Source organism: Camelina sativa, chromosome 16 (genome assembly GCF_030686135.1).
Source record: "Camelina sativa cultivar CO46 ecotype springtype chromosome 16, ASM3068613v1".
Taxonomy (NCBI): domain Eukaryota; kingdom Viridiplantae; phylum Streptophyta; class Magnoliopsida; order Brassicales; family Brassicaceae; genus Camelina; species Camelina sativa.
Genome location: NC_141895.1, coordinates 20,137,735 through 20,155,774, shown reverse-complemented (window position 1 = coordinate 20,155,774; position 18,040 = coordinate 20,137,735). Strand labels below are relative to the sequence as shown.

General features: G+C 36.5%; 3 protein-coding genes and 1 pseudogene across 10 annotated transcripts; 1 reads left to right on the top strand and 3 right to left on the bottom strand.

Moving 5' to 3' along the window:
• Positions 1-2,831: 2,831 nt before the first annotated feature.
• LOC104750862 (metalloendoproteinase 2-MMP pseudogene) lies at positions 2,832-4,936 on the bottom strand (annotated as a pseudogene). The gene has a single exon (XR_015583648.1). The product of XR_015583648.1 is annotated as a metalloendoproteinase 2-MMP pseudogene (transcript).
• A 177-nt stretch (positions 4,937-5,113) lies between these two features.
• LOC104750861 (uncharacterized) lies at positions 5,114-7,835 on the bottom strand. The gene is made up of 7 exons (XM_010472710.3): positions 7,169-7,835; positions 6,817-6,957; positions 6,363-6,728; positions 6,032-6,274; positions 5,866-5,958; positions 5,585-5,785; positions 5,114-5,505 (listed from the first exon to the last, which is right to left on the bottom strand). Exons 1-7 carry the CDS (start codon positions 7,508-7,510, stop codon positions 5,293-5,295), a joined length of 1,599 nt encoding a protein of 532 aa, XP_010471012.1. The 5' UTR covers positions 7,511-7,835; the 3' UTR covers positions 5,114-5,292.
• A 346-nt stretch (positions 7,836-8,181) lies between these two features.
• LOC104753746 (uncharacterized) lies at positions 8,182-11,088 on the bottom strand. Of its 7 annotated transcripts, none has more exons than XR_015583647.1 (11): positions 10,898-11,039; positions 10,549-10,662; positions 10,307-10,425; positions 10,173-10,222; positions 9,981-10,081; positions 9,804-9,891; positions 9,487-9,611; positions 9,095-9,266; positions 8,912-8,986; positions 8,703-8,816; positions 8,182-8,343 (listed from the first exon to the last, which is right to left on the bottom strand). XR_015583647.1 is itself a non-coding variant. In XM_087490221.1 (11 exons), the coding sequence occupies exons 1-11, from the start codon at positions 10,997-10,999 to the stop codon at positions 8,251-8,253; spliced, it is 1,137 nt and encodes a 378-aa protein (XP_087346347.1). In that variant the 5' UTR covers positions 11,000-11,088; the 3' UTR covers positions 8,182-8,250. The 7 variants fall into 7 exon arrangements, 6 of the variants coding, with proteins under 6 accessions (XP_087346347.1, XP_087346351.1, XP_087346350.1 ...); XM_087490221.1 differs by having other exon boundaries at positions 9,487-9,595; positions 10,898-11,088; XM_087490225.1 differs by having other exon boundaries at positions 9,487-9,587; positions 10,771-11,048.
• Positions 11,089-14,694: 3,606 nt separating this feature from the next.
• Positions 14,695-17,569, top strand: LOC104753745 (formin-like protein 8). Its single transcript, XM_087493499.1, has 2 exons — positions 14,695-15,978; positions 16,059-17,569. The coding sequence occupies exons 1-2, from the start codon at positions 14,954-14,956 to the stop codon at positions 17,350-17,352; spliced, it is 2,319 nt and encodes a 772-aa protein (XP_087349625.1). The 5' UTR covers positions 14,695-14,953; the 3' UTR covers positions 17,353-17,569.
• Positions 17,570-18,040: the final 471 nt, after the last annotated feature.

Genomic DNA, 18,040 nt, shown 5'->3' with positions numbered 1-18,040 from the left:
CATCATCGATCGATTGTTGAAATTAATTTTTAATGCAGTGAGCTAATTAAAAAGGACAAGAAAGATAAAGATAATTGCTTCCTTACCATATGACGCAATCGTCATTACTATGCATCCATCTTTCCTGACTCGTAAAATGGAATTTCAGCATATGTTATGGTCCTTATGGAGAGCATACAAAGGAGCCTCAGTTCGACAATGTGATGAACTGCATTCATGGACTGCCAAAGTTGATGGGATTTACTTAAACAAAATTGACGAACCTCAAAAACGCATGTATGATTGGTTTAAAAAGTAATGTGGTTTTCGATATATATTTTTCTCTTATGAGGTAAGTCATAATTCTTCAACCAAAAAAAAAAAGTAGTTAAAATATGGGTTCAATTCGTTTAGTATAATAGTATCTATATATGTATTATGTGTTTATCTTTTAAATTACATCACATTATCCTTTTCTTTTGTATAGAAGTTGTTTCCAATTGTTATTCTTTTAGCCTTTTCTTTTCTTATATCAAGAATTAGTTCATGTAACGTAAAAAAAAAAGTGGTAACCCAATAAAAATGTTGAAATACAATTGAAGTTTAGGAGATGAAAGAAAATAATTTGCCAAAGTATGGTGATAGAGGAGATCAAGAAGGTTTACGCGGTGTATGGTTTGGACTTGGAAGATGGGAATAATAGATTTTTAACCCAGGCTAGGATACCAAAATAATTAATGGGTAAATTCTATGCAGTAGCCATGGAGTAAGTTTTTTATTCACTTTAGGTCAAAGTGAAAAGTGTTTTTCATGTATTAGCCACCTCCATAATTTTGGACAACTAAACCCTTGAAGCAAACAAACCAGATGAAGTCTTTAGTTAAATCAGTTAGGATTGTTCCCCTTTTGTGACTAAATGGAAGAAAATCCGTTTGCTACACTAAAAAAAGTAAAATAGAAAATAGATAAAATTAGTCACATAGTATGATGTGCTAGTACTGTGTTTTGATGTACGGTTCTTTGCAACTGTGTATGTACACAAGTCATTAATGTTGTGTTATATATAACATTCAGAATTATAATTATTCAGAAATAGTACAAATATTCCGAACATTCAGAATTATAAATAAACATTCAAAAAAATATATATGATCTTTAAGGCTCTATTCTTTCTTTTTCAGTTCCTGAGTTCTCCCCTTCATGCTCCATCACATGGTTTATGTGGAAACGTCCAGCAAATTCAGAAGGATAGTGTTCTCGCTACAGTAAAAGCACATTATAATGTACACTGAATTCGTTTATGTATGTAGATAGAAATCATATTCTGAACTCGTGTACGCACACGATCTCAAGGTACATTGACTCGTGTATGCACACGATCTCAAGGTACATTGACTCGTGTATGCACACGATCTCAATGTACATTGAATTTGTTTATGTATGTACGTAATTTATGGTATTATATGGCATTAATTTTGGTTACGTAGATTATAAATAAGGTGCCACAACGATAACAAACTTCGGGATGAACAAACCCGGTAAAAGAACCATAACATACAAAAAGTAAGATTATGTAGAAGAAGATCATAACCATAGCAATAGAAAGTCATGTAGCTTCAGAATATGATTTCTACCTAGGCAAGTGTTACGAATACTCCTATCAAGATATTGAAACAAACCTGCAACTGGGGTACGATTTCCGGTGAAGATGCAAGCATTTCTCTCATGTCAAATTGTATAAACCGTTGCTTGAGCTGCAATAAGCTTCAAGAGGGTTATTTTTGGTTCATTAGAAGGGGATCTTAGCCAAAGAAGGAACTGATCCCAATTCTTGAAATCTATGTGAAAATGTAATTGTAATTTGTAATCGAAGTGTACAAATGGAAGAGAAAAAATGTATCTGAGATAGAAAAATTTGAAATAAAATCTGAATTTAGAATGTAAAATTGTACTTAGTGGTATATGTTTAGTGTAAAATGTGGCATATATCGTATATATGTATTTAGTATAGTGATGTAGGGTACATGGACAACCTTGTGTACTATTATATACATTTCTTCCTTATATATGTTTTTTTTTGTCGAAACACTTCATCCTTGTATTTTCATATATATATATATACAATCTTGTTCACAAATTATTACCATGTACGTACAAATTATTACCATGTATGTATACATAAGTATACAAATCATTCTAATATTTACGTACAAAAAAGTATATAATTTATTACCATGTACGTACACATAACACATATGCACATGTTAATGTTAATCTCAAATCATTTCTAACGGTATGATTCAAATTAAAAAAATATATGAAAATGGATATTAAAAAATAGAGAAAAAAGAATTGTAATTAAAAATACAAAAATAAAAAATTGTTATAACACTAAAAAGATAAAAAATGGGAAAATAAAAGAGGATGAAAAATCATAATAAATTTATATTATCTAATATTTCATATATATATATATATATATTTTTGTAGCTGACCAGATAACCAACTACCCATATATAATTATTGTATCATATAGTTTAGTTACATGGATATTTTGGTCTAAAAATTAACTTGTGGCTATTTTATGAAAGTTGTGTTTGAATTTGTGAAAAGGTGAAAGAAAAACTGAAATTGGTGTGATCCCTGAAAATTTCTTATAATTAATTGATGTGTTATAGGGAAGCTTTTATACTGTCGTACTCGGGGGAGAATATTGTGGTGCGACTTGATGAATATAGGTCGTGGTGTTTGGTGTGGCCATCCATCATCTTTCAGTTTTCCATTAGACAAAACAAAACGTTCCAATATTACTTTTTGTTAATTTTTTTTTGGTCGTAATGCGGGATTTAGAATTAATCACCAAAGTCTAGAAATTGTATAACACGAAGTCAAACATATTGGTATAGGACATAAAGCAATTTTATATACAAGAAGTATATGCGAAAAGAAAAACTGTAAAAATGAACCAATGTCTGAGTATATGTGTATATATCCCCATCCTTAAATTTAAAAAAAAAGAATTAAGATGTGAGACTAATAAAAAAAAAAAAAAATTATCTAAGGTAACCACAAGACCAGTCCGATGGTTGATAACAAGATACTGAAAATTGTGGATCTCAATGAACCGTTGATTCGCCAAGCAGCACCGAAGAAGGAACCAGTGTCTCGTTGGCGAGTGGTTGTAGACGGTGGTGACGTGCCGTTGAAGTTAGGGTTCGCACCGTATAAGTACTGGATTCCTTCCACGTCATCATTTGTTAAGTCAACCTTACGTCTCCCCGTTGTGATCGTCGGATACATGATGGATTCCTCAACCGAGGAATGTCCTAAACCGAGAAGATGACCGATCTCGTGAACCGCCACGGATTCAAGATCAACCGCCGCCGTGACCGAGAGGAAACTGTCTAGGTCTCCGGAGACCACCCAGTTCTCGTCTGCGTCGAGGTGGAACTTCCCACTCGGAGGAGAGAAAGCGTGAGCTAATGTTCCTAACACGCCGTCGAAAGGCTCCCCGTCTCCGTGATCTCCGGTGTAGAATCCGATCGTGATGTCGGACGTCGAGAAAGATTCAGAGCGCGTGAAATTCAAAGCTGTCACGTCGGACCAACGGCCAAACGCGCGTGCGAAAACGCCCTTGACCTCTTCGGTCAACGGGTTTCTCGGGTCGAACGCGTAGGTCAAGTCACGGCGGTCTTTCCGCCACCGTGGCTCGCCTGGAAACAACGTGTAGCGTTTAACCGCGTGCAAATGCGTGCGGGAGAAGTTGACCTCGAAGGTCTTTCTTCTCCCGCTATGCATCAACGAGGTACCGTTCACCACATCAGGATTACCACAACGCGGGATCACGATGTGTTTGATGGTGAGCGCGTCGAGCTCACCTGTAACGTTAAGCCTGAAATTCCTCTGGTACAATTCGACGGCGGCTTTGAGAATATCATCAAAATCATCCGTGAAATTCCCTGAAAACGTTTCAGGGATGTAACCAAAACGCTGGAAGTATTTCTTGATACGGTAGAGACCATCGACGTTTTGGCCGTGGTGACAACCGGTGAAATGGGAGAAAGCGTCCCAGAAAACGCGTGTGGTGTTACGTAGAGACGGTGGTATTGTGGTGGAGTTGTTGGGGAAGAACCAAGCGGAGGCTGGAGAAACAATCAAGAAAAGCGATAAAAACCCGAAAACGCAAAACCTCATGGTGGTTTTCGGATTATAGGTAGCCACCCAAAAAAGAAAAAAAAAGAAGCAAAAGAAACAAATGAGAGGGGTAATAATTAGGATTTTAGGAGAGAATTTAGAAAAAGAGAGAGATCGAAAGCTAAAACAGGTAAAGCCGTTTGAAGATGGTTTTTTAAATATAAGAAGATATAATTGAGGTCAAGCTACTGCGTTTGCGTTTTGTGTTGGCGGGTGAGGGGTCGTTGGGAATCGTTTGCGTGTCTGCCAAATTTTTTTCTAGATTATATAATTTTTTTTTGTAAGAATATAAATGGTGAATGATTCCAATAGAAACATCTATTGGTCTTAGTCACGTTCACATTTGGCAGAGGTCAGCAAGAGTAGAAGAAGAAGACTCTTGTGCAACAGAAAGACTTCGGTCTGGTTTAATATTATCTTAATCGATGCTAGTAAACCGGTTTGAGGGAACTGAAGGTGGCGGAGTCAAATGAAGACGTTCAACTAAGTTTTGATTTTGTTTAGTTTCAAGTGGGAGTTGGTTTGGTCGGAAAAAGTCATCAACGAGAATGTTCGACTTACACGTATGTAACGACGTCATATGTTATTAGTTGATAGCTTCCTGGTTTACGTCACCTAAATTTGCTATCCTGTTACAATATTTTACTGTCGTCAAAGTTGTAAACATCTGATTTATCAGGCTTTCGTATCATACCGTTTTGTACTAGTATGTAAACTAAATTATCCATAATCATAGGTAAAAGGTAAGGTTGGTCCTTTTTAATACTTTGTTTTCACTTGTTGGTTTGTGTTCAAAACTATAGCATCTTGTATCCGTTTCTGCCTTGTATAGTTATACTACTGTCTTCTTTGATAGCCACTCACAAAACAGAGGTCGACAAATTCAGACAATTTCGCCAGAAAAGAGATAAAGAAGAGCACTAAGCCAGACAACATTTGATTTGATAAGAGCATCATCATATTCATATCATATATTCACAAAAAAAGATTGTACTTAAAACGTGGTTTACTTTCCCTCTAACTAAAAGGGTAAAACTTTGATAATAATAAACCAAAAGCTGACAAACACAAACAGACAGAGAGAGAGAGAGAGAGAGACATACATGTTGATTAATTTTGCTAACACTTAGAAGGCCTCTCATAATTAGGAGGTAAAGAAGGGCAGTTCTCGTTCATGTTGGGATATGGGTCAATGGTGTTATAACCAGGTAACTCCATTCTGTATTCACCCAGAATCTGACAGAACTCAAGCTTCCCTTCCTCTGTGTTGCACCAACTCGGTAGCCGAGTCTGGTTATTTTCATATAACTTCAGAGTGTACGCATCTCGGATCTGAAAATAAGAGAAGGAAACGCTCTAAGAGTAATGTTAAATGGAAAAAGGTGCAGACTTGATATTGAAAGAAACTTACAGTAAACTCAGTGACTTGAATGTGATCAGCAAGAGGGTCGAAAACACCAGCAGCTTTGTACATTGCAAGGATGAAAGCAACGCACGTAGTTGATTTCCCGTCGCTATAAACCCACTCATCTTGTTCAGGGATGGTGAGTAACTCATCAAATGACATTCCACGCCTCGCTGTTTCTTCAAGAATCCCATACAAATCCAGATCCTGTACAACAGAAAACTTATTAGCTATCCTGTAAGTCCTATATTCAGAAGAGTAGTAGAAGCAGGTTCTTGTAAGAATACCTCAGTACCGAGTCGTTTATTCAGTGCCTCGTTCCACATATTTGCAGCATATGCAGGTTGTACACGAGTCCACATAGACATGACAGAAATAACCTGAAAGTCCAACGTCACTTGTTTATTACGATAATGATGATGGCTCTTTAAGAATATCAGAGATAAAAAGTACCAAGTGAGCATCAAGGGGAGGTGGGTAGTTATCGGCCAGAGTATCAATCCAGCTGAATATCATATTGTGATATCCATACGGTTTGCCTAACATGCTCCGGGCATATTCCCACGCAGCAGTATTGTTGAACTTTGCTCGGATATCAGGATGAAGAGGAAGCAAAGCAACTTGAGGATTTGAATTGTCCTTCAAAGTCAGTTCCCACCATTCATCCCAAGGAATCACAACAATGATTTCTTCACCCTATGAGAGAAACAAGAGAGTAAATATCTCCCTCTCTATCCAAAAAACCTCAAAATGTTTAGGAAAAATTCTCCAAATATGGTCTAACCTTTTCATTCTCATGTCCGGATTCACCAACCCAAAGATTCCCCAAATCATCCTTCAAACAAACAGCAGTATGACCAGCAAAAGCCCCAGTCACCCATTTCTCTAACGTCTCAAAACCACCCCATCTACCTCTAATCTTTGACAGGGCCAAGAAATCGCCAGAATGCACATCTTCAGGGTTAATCGTTGACCGCCAAGGTTGAGGCCGTTTCTCAAACGTAGCACCCATATGTTTCGTCAAGAACGCCAAATTAGCATTCTGTCCCCAAGCAGTATTGGAGAAAAGAGGCAACACATCAATCAAAGAAAGCAACGTCCCAAGCATCCCTGATGGCATTAGAAACACTGAAACTCCATGCTCCTTCACCTACTCATTCGAATGTACACTTAAAATATAAATCACCACACAAAGCCTCTTAAGAACTATAAAAGAAGAAAACTAAACAAAAACTTACATATTCTAACTCAGCTTTCTCTTCCCAGGAATCGAAGTTCAAAGTATGATCTCTAGCAGAGAAATAGTAGTCCCAAGTGATCCTGTATGGCGTTGCAAAGACATATAGGTCCATACATGTTAAGCTATGTGCCTTAGATGTCTGCAAAAAAAGAGTTCCCAAATATCATCAAAACAAGTAAACAACTTAAGCTACACAACGTCCTCCCAATTTTGTTACCAAAAAGGCAAAACCTTTATGAAATTTGAGGATTGAAGCATTTGATATCAACAAGCTAAATCATAGTACTTGGGAGCAAAAACAAGAACAAATTGAATAAGATTCAAAGCCTAAGAAAGTGAAATTAACCAACTTTGAGATGGAGAACGCCACCGCCGAGTCCAGGGACGTCACGATCACTACCGGTGATATCAAGGCGAGCTTCGTTGCCATTAAAGCAAGCACCTTTCCACTCAAGAGACGCGTTATTAGGAGTAACGGACCCGATAAAAACCGGCAACAAATCCACAGCGTTGTGGAAACTGTTCAAAACGGGCCACGAGACTTGACGAGGTAGCATCGGAAGCACATCGTTAACGCTGAAAGGAACCTTCAGGGATTGACCCAGGTCAACGCAGAAACCAAACCCTAGAAGAAGGCATAAGAGGAAGAAGAAGGTACGAGTCTGATGTGATGATGATGGGTTCTGAGACATTCGATCGTATCGCTTTCCAAAGAAGTGATTTTTGAGACTTTTTGTTTCCAAGATTTTTGGGGGATTTGGGGAAAGAGGGGTTTCTTGTTGTCAAGGTTGAAGATGATCCATTAGGGTGTTTTCAGTTTTTTTTTCTCTCTCTCTCTCTGCTGTGTTTTGGGATTTTTGGAAATTGGACTTTGGGGGAGATAAAAAATATTAGCTTGGTTTTGGATGTGGAAGAAATAGACTTTAACACTGTGGCGAGACTTTTGTTAGAAACAAGTTTTGGTTTGAAGATTCTTTGCTTTGGTTTCATCTTCCACGTAGACACGACTTGGCATCTGAATTGTGAATTCTCCATATCCGAATTTTACAGGTTCGGTTTGGTTCCACGTCGACACGATTAGGCACGTTATATCTCCATAACCAGATTTACAATCACTCAATCAGGTTCGGTACTTTGTAAAGTTTGTATGATGAATGACCAATGGCTTTTCAACTTTACCTTTTTCATTATTTCAATTGACATGTGACACATCTAGCAAAAGTAATTGGTAATTTTTTTTCACTAGAAATACTATTGGATGGGATAAAAACTGTTCACCTAAGAATTAAAAGACTAAAATGATTGTATGTAATGCACTTGATGGTCCTATCTACATAAATTAACTACAACAACCAAAACAAAATGATGTGACATGGTTTTACATTTATTGAATAGATAATGTTGGTCAAATGCATTAACTTTGTAGAGTTTTTTACATTGCGAAGATGAAGCAGTTTGAGTAGCAAGGGATAAACAGAGGACTCTCCTCCACGGCCATCGGCTGTCTGAATGGATTCAACTCAATCTGCATTTCAAGGATACATCATTCCATGCATGTCAATATGGTTCTGAAGAATTATACAAGAAAAAAGTATATATTTTCTATGCAGAAAACATCATTTTCCAACAAAGGTTGATTGGGGAACTGGACATTAGTGTGTCTGTGTGTGTGGCCCCAGAGATGATTTGTAAGATAACGAAAAAGTGATGTTTTTGTCTCCTTCAACTTCATTATATTGTATATATGTGTCGACTTTCTATTCTACTTACACAGTTTTGATGAGACATAAGCCTGACCATATGCAGGAGAAAACCACACAACAACAAAAAAACGTAGATTTGAAAAAAGTTGAATAGTATAATAAACCTATAATCTAGACTTACAGGTAATGATAGAGGTTGTCCTGTGATTGTTTTGATACAACAAGCCGCCAGATGACAAGCTTCTTCACAGTAATCTGTGAATACAGCTAGGACTTTTATCTCCTTTATCAGTTCCTGAAATTATTGACACCAACACTTGAATGACTAACAAATATAAACAATGACGTTCCTGCGGAAGATTGAAGATCATCAGCTACTGAAAAACGTACAATAGTTGGCAACCAACTTGGATATGCAGCGACACCAGCGTTTGGAGCAATCACTATGTGAGGAGGAGGTGAATCCTGCCCAGACAAGAATGTCAATCAATCCAAGGTCCAATAAAATGGATATGACATTTGAGAACAGAACTGTAGATTACTGTTTTCCCCTAGACAAGTAGAAAGGGATACCTTTATTATGTCACTGTAACGATCATGGTAAAATCCTCTATGGAGCTGTAACGACACAGCTGAAGACAAGGCAGATTCGTTACTGGCATGGGGAATTTCGCTTGAATAATGACATTTACATTCTTCTTCCATGCAAGGGGAGTATCTGCTAAGCGAGATCATCTCTCCATCCCTTTTCAGCAGGAGAGCAAAAAGAAAATGATTCATCATGTTTATGCCAATACATACAAAGAAAACCACCTACAATATTTCCGTTGAACAAGCTTAAAGAACTCTAATGAAAAGTGGTAAAAAAGCAATACATATCTTGCGATGTAATTTACTTTGCCTAGCTAAAAATATACGGAGTGTGAAACAAAAGAATCAAACAGATTGTGGACGGCAGCACTCACATATGTTGTGGAACGTCAGGTCCAACAAGTTCTACGCGTATGCGCAAACCAGGGAAGAGGGCTTGCAGCTCAGCGAAGACACCAAGTTGGCCAAGCTCTTTCTGAGGCCCTTCAGAAGCTCAAAACTATCAGCAAACCATGTATCAGAATTTATACCATAGTTGCTATGGTGCACCTTTTCATATATTTATATAATTTCCATATGCCAAGAATAAGGTACTAACTACACTAGAATTAAGGAAAGGGAGACACAAGACAGCAACCTGAAAGAGAATACAGTTCCAAAAAAAGCAGAAGAGTTACAGAGTGAAACATACCAAGATAATGTATACGAAGTTCATCACTTATTTGGGGAGTCAAATTTCCCATCCCAATGGCTTGAATTGCATGGTATATCGTAAGTGGCTGAAATAAAAGCAAGCTCTATGACTTACACAAATTAAAAGCTATCTAGTGATACTAGCAATCATATCAATCATCACAAGAAACGTTACCCAGTGGAGAAGTAGAGCTACAGGAGAATCTAGAGGTATCTTTCTCCACTCGAAATAGTCCGTCCAACTACAAAGCTGTTTTGTAACTGGATATAAAGGACCTGTGTGATCCCAAATCATAATTCTATTAAAAAAAAAAAAAAAAAATCTTTCAGTAAAACCATAAACGTAGAAGTTAAAATTGAAGCATACCACGACATGGACACGAAGAGCTCGGCAGATGCCAACCTTCATTTTTAAAGCTGTAAGAGCAAGATAGTAATCAGCTCAATTTACAAAATGGTTTAAAACCCAAAACGTAATGAGAAAAGATAAGCAATCAAAACCTATGATAAGACGAAAAAGAAGCAGAGGCTCCACAGTTACACTCATACATCCACATTCCAACATGATGTAAATCCCTTTTGCTGAGAAACGAGCACCTACTCTCCTGTTTTCGACTAACCTAAGAACGAATAAACACGACGAGAAAAAAAAAAAAAAAAAAAAACAGAAACTTTGAGCTAAAAATGTTCATTGATCAAAAAGGCATTAGATTCCTCAATATCATCCATAAGTGATCATTAACCTGAACCGTAGCATCTTCTGTAAATGTAAATGGGAAATCATTTAACAGATCAACACGACGCATTTGCTCTTCTAATCTCTCACATTCTTCCTTGTGATAACTCCAATGTGAAGTCTACAACCAAATCAAAGATCCACAAAACTTGAACAATGAACCTATTGATCAAAGGATTGAACTTTAATGTAAAAAAAATCATGAATTTATTAATTCTTAACTACAAACCTATTTAACTAGCTTCAAGATTACGATCAAAATCACCACTTCTTTGTTTCTCCAGAACCGATTAGGTCGATGAAGAAGAACAAGGTTACAAGGCTTAGAGAGAGAGAGTAAGCAGAAGTTAGAAAACCTGATGAGAGACGGAGCAATACGCCACAGCACCACACTGGCCACACCTCCGCGTCGGTGGACCAACGCACCGCGTCGCAAAGCCACGCGCGGCACACTCCATCCGCCGTCGGCGAGCAAGACAACCGCCGTTTCTTTCCCGGAACAAGAAGAATTAAAGAATCTCGAGAACACTTTAAACTTAAGGCCCATTTTGTTCTCACCGTAAGGCCCATTTTGTTCTAATTGTAAGGCCCATCAGTTAATCAATAAAGAAGGGTAAGAACCCTATACAACAGCCATTTCAATTGCGGCATGAAGAGAGAGTTTTTGCTCAAACACCGTGTCCTTTTTGTAAATTTAAACTTGTTTAAAATATTAAAATTGGTATTTTAAAAATTAATAACAATTTATAATTACGAATTTTTTAACATATTAAAAATTTTAAAATTACACAAATGGCTTATATGACGAGAACAGTTTGAATCGATATTACTAAAAATTTAAATTATCATTAATTTAATATTTTATTACAGATAAAATCTTTATTTTACTATATTTTAACAACACAAATATAAAACATGTCGAATCAAAATAATTTAATTAAGAATGTGTTAAACAAAAATTATTTTTCGGTATACCAAGACTATACTGCAGCTCAAATCCTAGTAATCAATATATAAGGACAATAATATGATATGATTCAAAAAATTGATACAATGTATATATATCATACAAAATCCTATTATTTAATTTTATTGTGGTTTATTCCTAAAACTCAAACCTAGAATGATAATATAGTACACACAAAAAAGACAAAATGACTTTAAAAAAAAAAGAAAAAAGAAATTAACTTAGATAATTAGTTTTTTAAAAGATGAAAAACACTCATTTTTTAAGCCATGCAAATCAATGTCCTTGCGGTATAAATTTTTTGTTCAAATAAATACCATCAGTTCTAGCAATCCATGTACGTGTTTGACCACATCGTTTGCTAGCGGCACCTCTGTATGCTCTCCATATACTCTGATGATACTCCATTTTTGGACCTTGCTTCAAGTGACAAGCCCATACTATTCTTTTGGAATGTACCTCTTCAAATTCAAAAGTGAATGACTCGTTGAATTTCACATCGCGTGGACCCATTTTTTTGTTTTGGTTTGATGTGCAGTCGACTTTGAGAATGCTACCACGACCGAGTTCGTTTCGTAGTTTTAAAGTGTTTAGGGCGCAGCCAGAGCCTCCACATCGTTGCAGCTGACTATTAGAATTACTACACACAATACCTTCATTCAAACCGAAACACATAGTAATAGCTAATACAAAAACAATAAGATGATTCATTTTTCGACTTAAAATGTAATTTGGAGTATATGAATCTAAAAGCAATGTAACATTTGTAGTTTTTGTTTTGTTTTTGTTAGTGATACTAAAATTCAATGATTAAAATAATGACTAAATTTAGACATAAATATGAACCAGTTAAATCAATGGGTCAAGGGGAATTAGGTGTCGAAAAGTAAGGTTAATCAGTAAAATTAGATATAATAGATTACTTTTGAAAATAAATGTTGGTCATTGAAAATAAATAAAATAAAAGGTTAGAATGTACGAAATATTATATATCGTCATAAAATACAGTATCTACAAACTGAGCTGCATAAATTATGTACATCTGTGTTAATCTCAAACTGAAATAAAAAGAAAGCATAGCACAACAATTAGACAATTAACAGGATCAGAAAACTGACTCTATATTTATTTATATTGAGATTTTTTGTGGTCAAATTTATACTGAGATTACGTTTTAAAGTTCCTTATATGTAAACTTAGGGAAGACTCCATCTCACATAGGTTTTACTTACACTGAACCTCGTTCTAAAGGGAGTTCCTCAAAAACTAACATACAGTATTAACTTTGTATTGTTGAAAAATAAGGTATTTTATTATAACTTTTTGTATTATCGAAAATCTTCTAAGAATATTTTTTAAAAAATTGTTTTAAAAATTTGTTGTTTACAAAATTAAGGGGAAAACAAGATTTAACATTATATAATAGAATAATTGAAAAATTATAATCAAGAAATGTATGTATATCAATATAGACCCAAAAGAAGAAAATTGTCCTTTATTTTCAATATCCCTAAAAAAGTTTTGATTTGCTAAAAAACTATGCGCCAATAGATTACGTGAGTTTGCATAAAAGATAGTACTATAAATTAATAGAGTTCTGATCAATTTACTAATGATTATGCTTACTTAATAGTTATTACTATATGAAGACCATTAGCGTTGTTGACGCAATTGCTACATGCTACTAATATATTGTAGCAATATATTTTAGTAATATGCACTAATACCACAAAAAAAAAAAAAATTAAGTAACTACAATTTATGTGACAGTGTTCTCTCTTCATATACAATTACTCTTATACCCATTACATATATTACATGTTATTTGTTTAAAAATCCTGTTATTTTTAGAACAAAATTATATATCGGTTTGGGTTCACAAATGAAATGTTTAGGGTTTAGATTTTACAATTAGAACAAAATTATATGCCGGTTTGGGTTTACAAATGAGATGGTTAGAGTTTAGATTTTACAATTAGAACGAAATTATATGTCGGTTTGGGTTCTCATATTATATGTCGGTTTGAGTTCACATATGAGATGGTTAGGGTTTAGATTTTACAATTAAAACGAGATTATTTGTCGATTGGGGTTTACAATTAAACGCTATTTAGTTCAATATAAAATGTAAAATATAAATATCACATGCTATTTTAAAAAATCACACTAAATCTTTCACTCTTTCTATCTAATACTAAAACAAAAAAGGGTGATTGTGTCTTTTTATTTTAAAAAAACGTGAACCCTATAATATTTTCTTATAAAAAAATGTTATTGTGATATTTTTTTTATTTTATTCCATTGTTGTGTTATCTACTAATATTACCCTATATTTTATTAGTTGAGAAATTAGAATGGTAGAGTTGACTTGTTGAGTTTTTTTCCATTGTATTCGTACTTTTCTTAGACGAGTATGTTACCGCGTTCAACATTTAAAGTTAGACGGCCGGCCATAGCTTCATACTATAAGATTCTTTTGAAAGTTACCCATACCTTTTTGTTTTACACGTTTATAGTTATAATGTTCCATACATTTTATTATAATTAACAATTAGCATTACCATAAATTTTATTCATATTTTGTGTAGCAATGGTGATGATCCACTATCATTTGATTTCATTCCCTATTCCTTTGACCGACTGAGATTACGTTGGAAATTATATATATAAATACACGTACGTATAATTTTTATTATCCGTTGAGTTTTTAAGGAATCCTATTAATTCGTTCGGTATTCGATATTTGTTGGTTCTTAGAATTGAATTTTCCCGATGATTGTCATTGTTTCGACGTTCCCAAGTTCCAAAACTTTGTATCCTTTTGCAACCTATCATAAAATGTGAATTCATTTAATTGCCATAGAACTTTGCACTCTTCTTTTAAGTTAATCATTGAAACCGTATCTTTAAAATGGGAATGTGTTTTTGACTTCCAAGGCTTCAAAATATTTCTAGAAAGCACAAAAAATAAATAGCAATACGCCAATACCACTACTTTTTGGACAGAGTCAACGATAACATCAACCGCACCAGCTCCATTAATAAGTCCATCTTCACGAAAACGAGTATAACTAAATTACCTAAAACATCCTTTTATTTTCACGTATTGTTGACTAAGTCAATCCCATTAACAAGGGTATTTTAGTCATATTCGTAAATAGAACCGACCCGGGAAGAAGTAGAAGTAGAAGAAGAAGAACAGATCAACTAATCTCTGCTTCAACTAAACATTATTACCAAAACCTCCAAATTCCCAAATATATTAAACTACCTACCAAATTACGAATTTATATACTTTTTTTTTTAATTTACTTAAACTAACCTTCCGTTTTAAGTTCCTGAGATCTTTGGGAAGTGATTTTTAAAAAAAAAAAAAATAAATAAACAAAAACGTTACTTAAATGTGTTTCCTTATTGATCTCTCTGTAAATGAGCTAAATCGTTAATGGCTGCCATGTTTATCAAGAAACCATGGCCTTTTCCTCTTCAACTAACCCTAATTTTCTTCTTCTTCTATTTCATCGTCCCTTCCTTTTCTCAATTCGATTCTCCTCAAAATATCGAAACTTTCTTCCCAATTCCACCACTCTCCCCTGTTTCACCACCGTCTTCAAACCCATCTCCGCCGTCGAATAACAACTCCTCATCTTCCGATAGAAGCACGATCATAAAAGCTGTCCTCATAACAGCAGCAAGCACCGTACTTGTAGCAGGAGTTTTCTTCTTCTGCCTCCAGAGATGCGTCGTCGCGAGACGGAGACGGAGAGACAGAGTCGGACCAGTAAGCGTCGAGAACAATCTACCTCCGTATCCTCCCTATCCTCGGACGACCGCGGCGTTGGCGACGACTACGAGTACGACTTTGGCTAGAGAAGGTTTCACGCGGTTTGGTGGTGTGAAAGGTTTGATACTTGATGAGAATGGTCTTGATGTGTTGTATTGGAGAAAGCTACAGAGTCAGAGAGAGAGAAGTGAAAGTTTCAAGAAACAGATCATCACCGGAGAAGAAGAAGAAGAAGACGAGAAAGAGGTCATCTATTACAAGAACAAGAAGAGAACAGAGCCCGTCACTGAGGTTCCTCTCCTTAGAGGAAGGTCATCAACTTCTCACAGTGTCATCCATAACCAAGATCATCAGCCGCCGCTTCCACCGCCAATTCCGGTAAAACAGAGTGAACCAGCTCCACCGCCTCCACCACCGCCAATTCCGGTGAAACAGAGTGCACCAGTACCACCGCCATCTCCTCCGATTAAGAAGGGTTCTTCGCCATCTCCACCGCCACCTCCGCAGGTGAAAAAGGTCGGAGCTTTATCGTCATCAGCTTCGAGACCACCACCTGCGCCGGTTAAAGGATCAAGTGGAGGAGAGGGTTCGAAACAGGTAAAGCTGAAACCTTTACATTGGGATAAAGTAAACCCTGATTCTGATCATTCAATGGTTTGGGACAAAATTGATCGTGGCTCATTCAGGTATGTATACACACTTACACAGTTAAATCTATTTCAATCAATTGAAAAAACCCTAATTTTTTTGGTTTTGTACTTTTCAGCTTCGACGGCGATTTAATGGAAGCTCTGTTCGGATACGTTGCCGTGGGAAAGAAATCACCAGAACACGGCGATGATAAAAACCCTAAATCATCATCACAAATCTTCATACTTGATCCGAGGAAGTCTCAAAACACAGCGATTGTGCTAAAGTCATTAGGTATGACACGTGAAGAGCTTGTTGAAGCACTCATGGAAGGAAACGATTTCGTGCCAGACACGCTTGAGAGGTTAGCTAGAATAGCTCCAACGAAAGAAGAACAATCAGCGATTCTTGAATTCGACGGCGACACGACAAAGCTCGCCGATGCGGAATCGTTTCTGTTTCATCTTCTTAAATCAGTGCCAACGGCGTTTACGAGACTAAACGCGTTTCTCTTCAAAGCTAATTACTATCCTGAGATGGCTCACCATGGTAAGTGTCTACAGACTTTGGATTTAGCTTGTAAAGAGCTTAGATCTCGTGGCTTGTTCGTGAAGCTTTTGGAGGCGATACTTAAAGCTGGGAACAGAATGAACGCGGGAACCGCGAGAGGAAACGCACAAGCGTTTAATCTAACCGCGCTTTTGAAACTTTCGGATGTTAAAAGCGTTGATGGGAAGACTACTCTGCTTAACTTTGTGGTGGAGGAAGTGGTTAGATCAGAAGGGAAACGTTGCGTTTTGAATAGACGAAGCCATAGCTTAACACGAAGCAGTAGTAGTAACAGCAATGGTGGTAACAACAGTGCTCAGGCTATGTCTAAAGAAGAGCAAGAGAAAGAGTACTTGAAGCTTGGTTTACCAGTTGTTGGAGGGTTGAGCTCTGAGTTTTCAAACGTGAAGAAAGCTGCTAGTGTAGACTACGACACGCTCGTTGCAACTTGCTCGGCGCTTGCGGTTAGAGCGAAAGATGCGAGAACGGTGATTGGAGAATGTGAAGAAGATGGAGGAGAAGGAGGGAGGTTTGTGAAGAAAATGATGACGTTCCTTGTGACAGTAGAGGAAGAAGTGAAAAAGGCGAAACACGAAGAGAGGAAAGTAATGGAGCTTGTGAAGCGTACAACGGATTATTACCAAGCAGGAGCTATTACTAAAGGGAAGAGTCCTCTTCATCTATTTGTTATTGTTAGAGAGTTTCTTGCCATGGTTGATAAAGCATGCTTAGAGATTATGAGGAATATGCAGAGGAGGAAGATTGGGAGTTCTGTATCGCCTACTTCGCAGCGGAATGCGGTGAAGTTCCCTGTTTTGCCTTTGAATTTCATGTCGGACAGAGCTAGGAGTGATTCGGGTGGGTCGGATTCTGATATGTGAGTGTCTAGATTTGTTAATTTGTAAATAGTAGGATCATTTTGAGTATTGATTGTCACTGAAAGGTATTGAATTGTTGATAGATTTGAGACAGTCCAAGTCATTGGACTTGAGTATAGTTTGTTCCATATAAGTAAACAATTTTCCTTGAAGTTATTTTTACATATATATGTGTATGAACTGTTTGATGATTGTAAATGTGAAAGTGAACATTATAGTATTACACACTAGTAAATAGTCTGAACTTAATTAGCTAGCTTTATTGAAATTAGCTAGTTCTGATGTTTTCGCATTTGGAGTGTTCATGTTGGAGATTTACTTGTGGATGAAGACCCATTGAGCCACAAGGATCACCGAGTGAGATGGTTTTGACTGATTGGGTACTAAACTGTTGGGACAATGGAGATATACTGCAGGTAGTTGATGAGAGGCTAGGGCACAGGTGTGTTGATCAGAAACAAGTAACTTTGGTTTTGAAACTGGGATTGCTTTGCTTGCATCCAGTGGCAGCTACTAGACCAAGCATCCAAGCATGTCAAGCATGAACCAATTATTAAACGGTGTATAATCGATGGAGGATTTGATGCATTAGGTGAATCAACCGAGTCTAGAGGGCCAAGTAGTGATGTTTCCGTGGTCATGACGGAATCGTTTCTCTCTAGTTGACGTTAACTAATTATCAATTATATTG

Bases quoted from the DNA above. Each gene is read 5' to 3' on its own strand.
- LOC104753746 (XM_087490221.1), bottom strand. From the start codon at position 10,999: ATGGAGTGTGCCGCGCGTGGCTTTGCGACGCGGTGCGTTGGTCCACCG. The intron at 9,267-9,486 runs GTGAGTGCTGCC...CCTGCTGAAAAG, and splicing joins CCTGACGTTCCACAACATAT to GGATGGAGAGATGATCTCGC. The intron at 8,987-9,094 runs GTATCCCTTTCT...TTGTCTGGGCAG, and splicing joins GTTACAGTGACATAATAAAG to GATTCACCTCCTCCTCACAT.
- LOC104750861 (XM_010472710.3), bottom strand. From the start codon at position 7,510: ATGTCTCAGAACCCATCATCATCACATCAGACTCGTACCTTCTTCTTC. The intron at 6,729-6,816 runs GTAAGTTTTTGT...TCGAATGAGTAG, and splicing joins AGAAAGCTGAGTTAGAATAT to GTGAAGGAGCATGGAGTTTC. The intron at 5,786-5,865 runs GTATTCTTACAA...TCTGTTGTACAG, and splicing joins ATAAACGACTCGGTACTGAG to GATCTGGATTTGTATGGGAT.
- LOC104753745 (XM_087493499.1), top strand. From the start codon at position 14,954: ATGGCTGCCATGTTTATCAAGAAACCATGGCCTTTTCCTCTTCAACTA. The intron at 15,979-16,058 runs GTATGTATACAC...TGTACTTTTCAG, and splicing joins ATTGATCGTGGCTCATTCAG to CTTCGACGGCGATTTAATGG.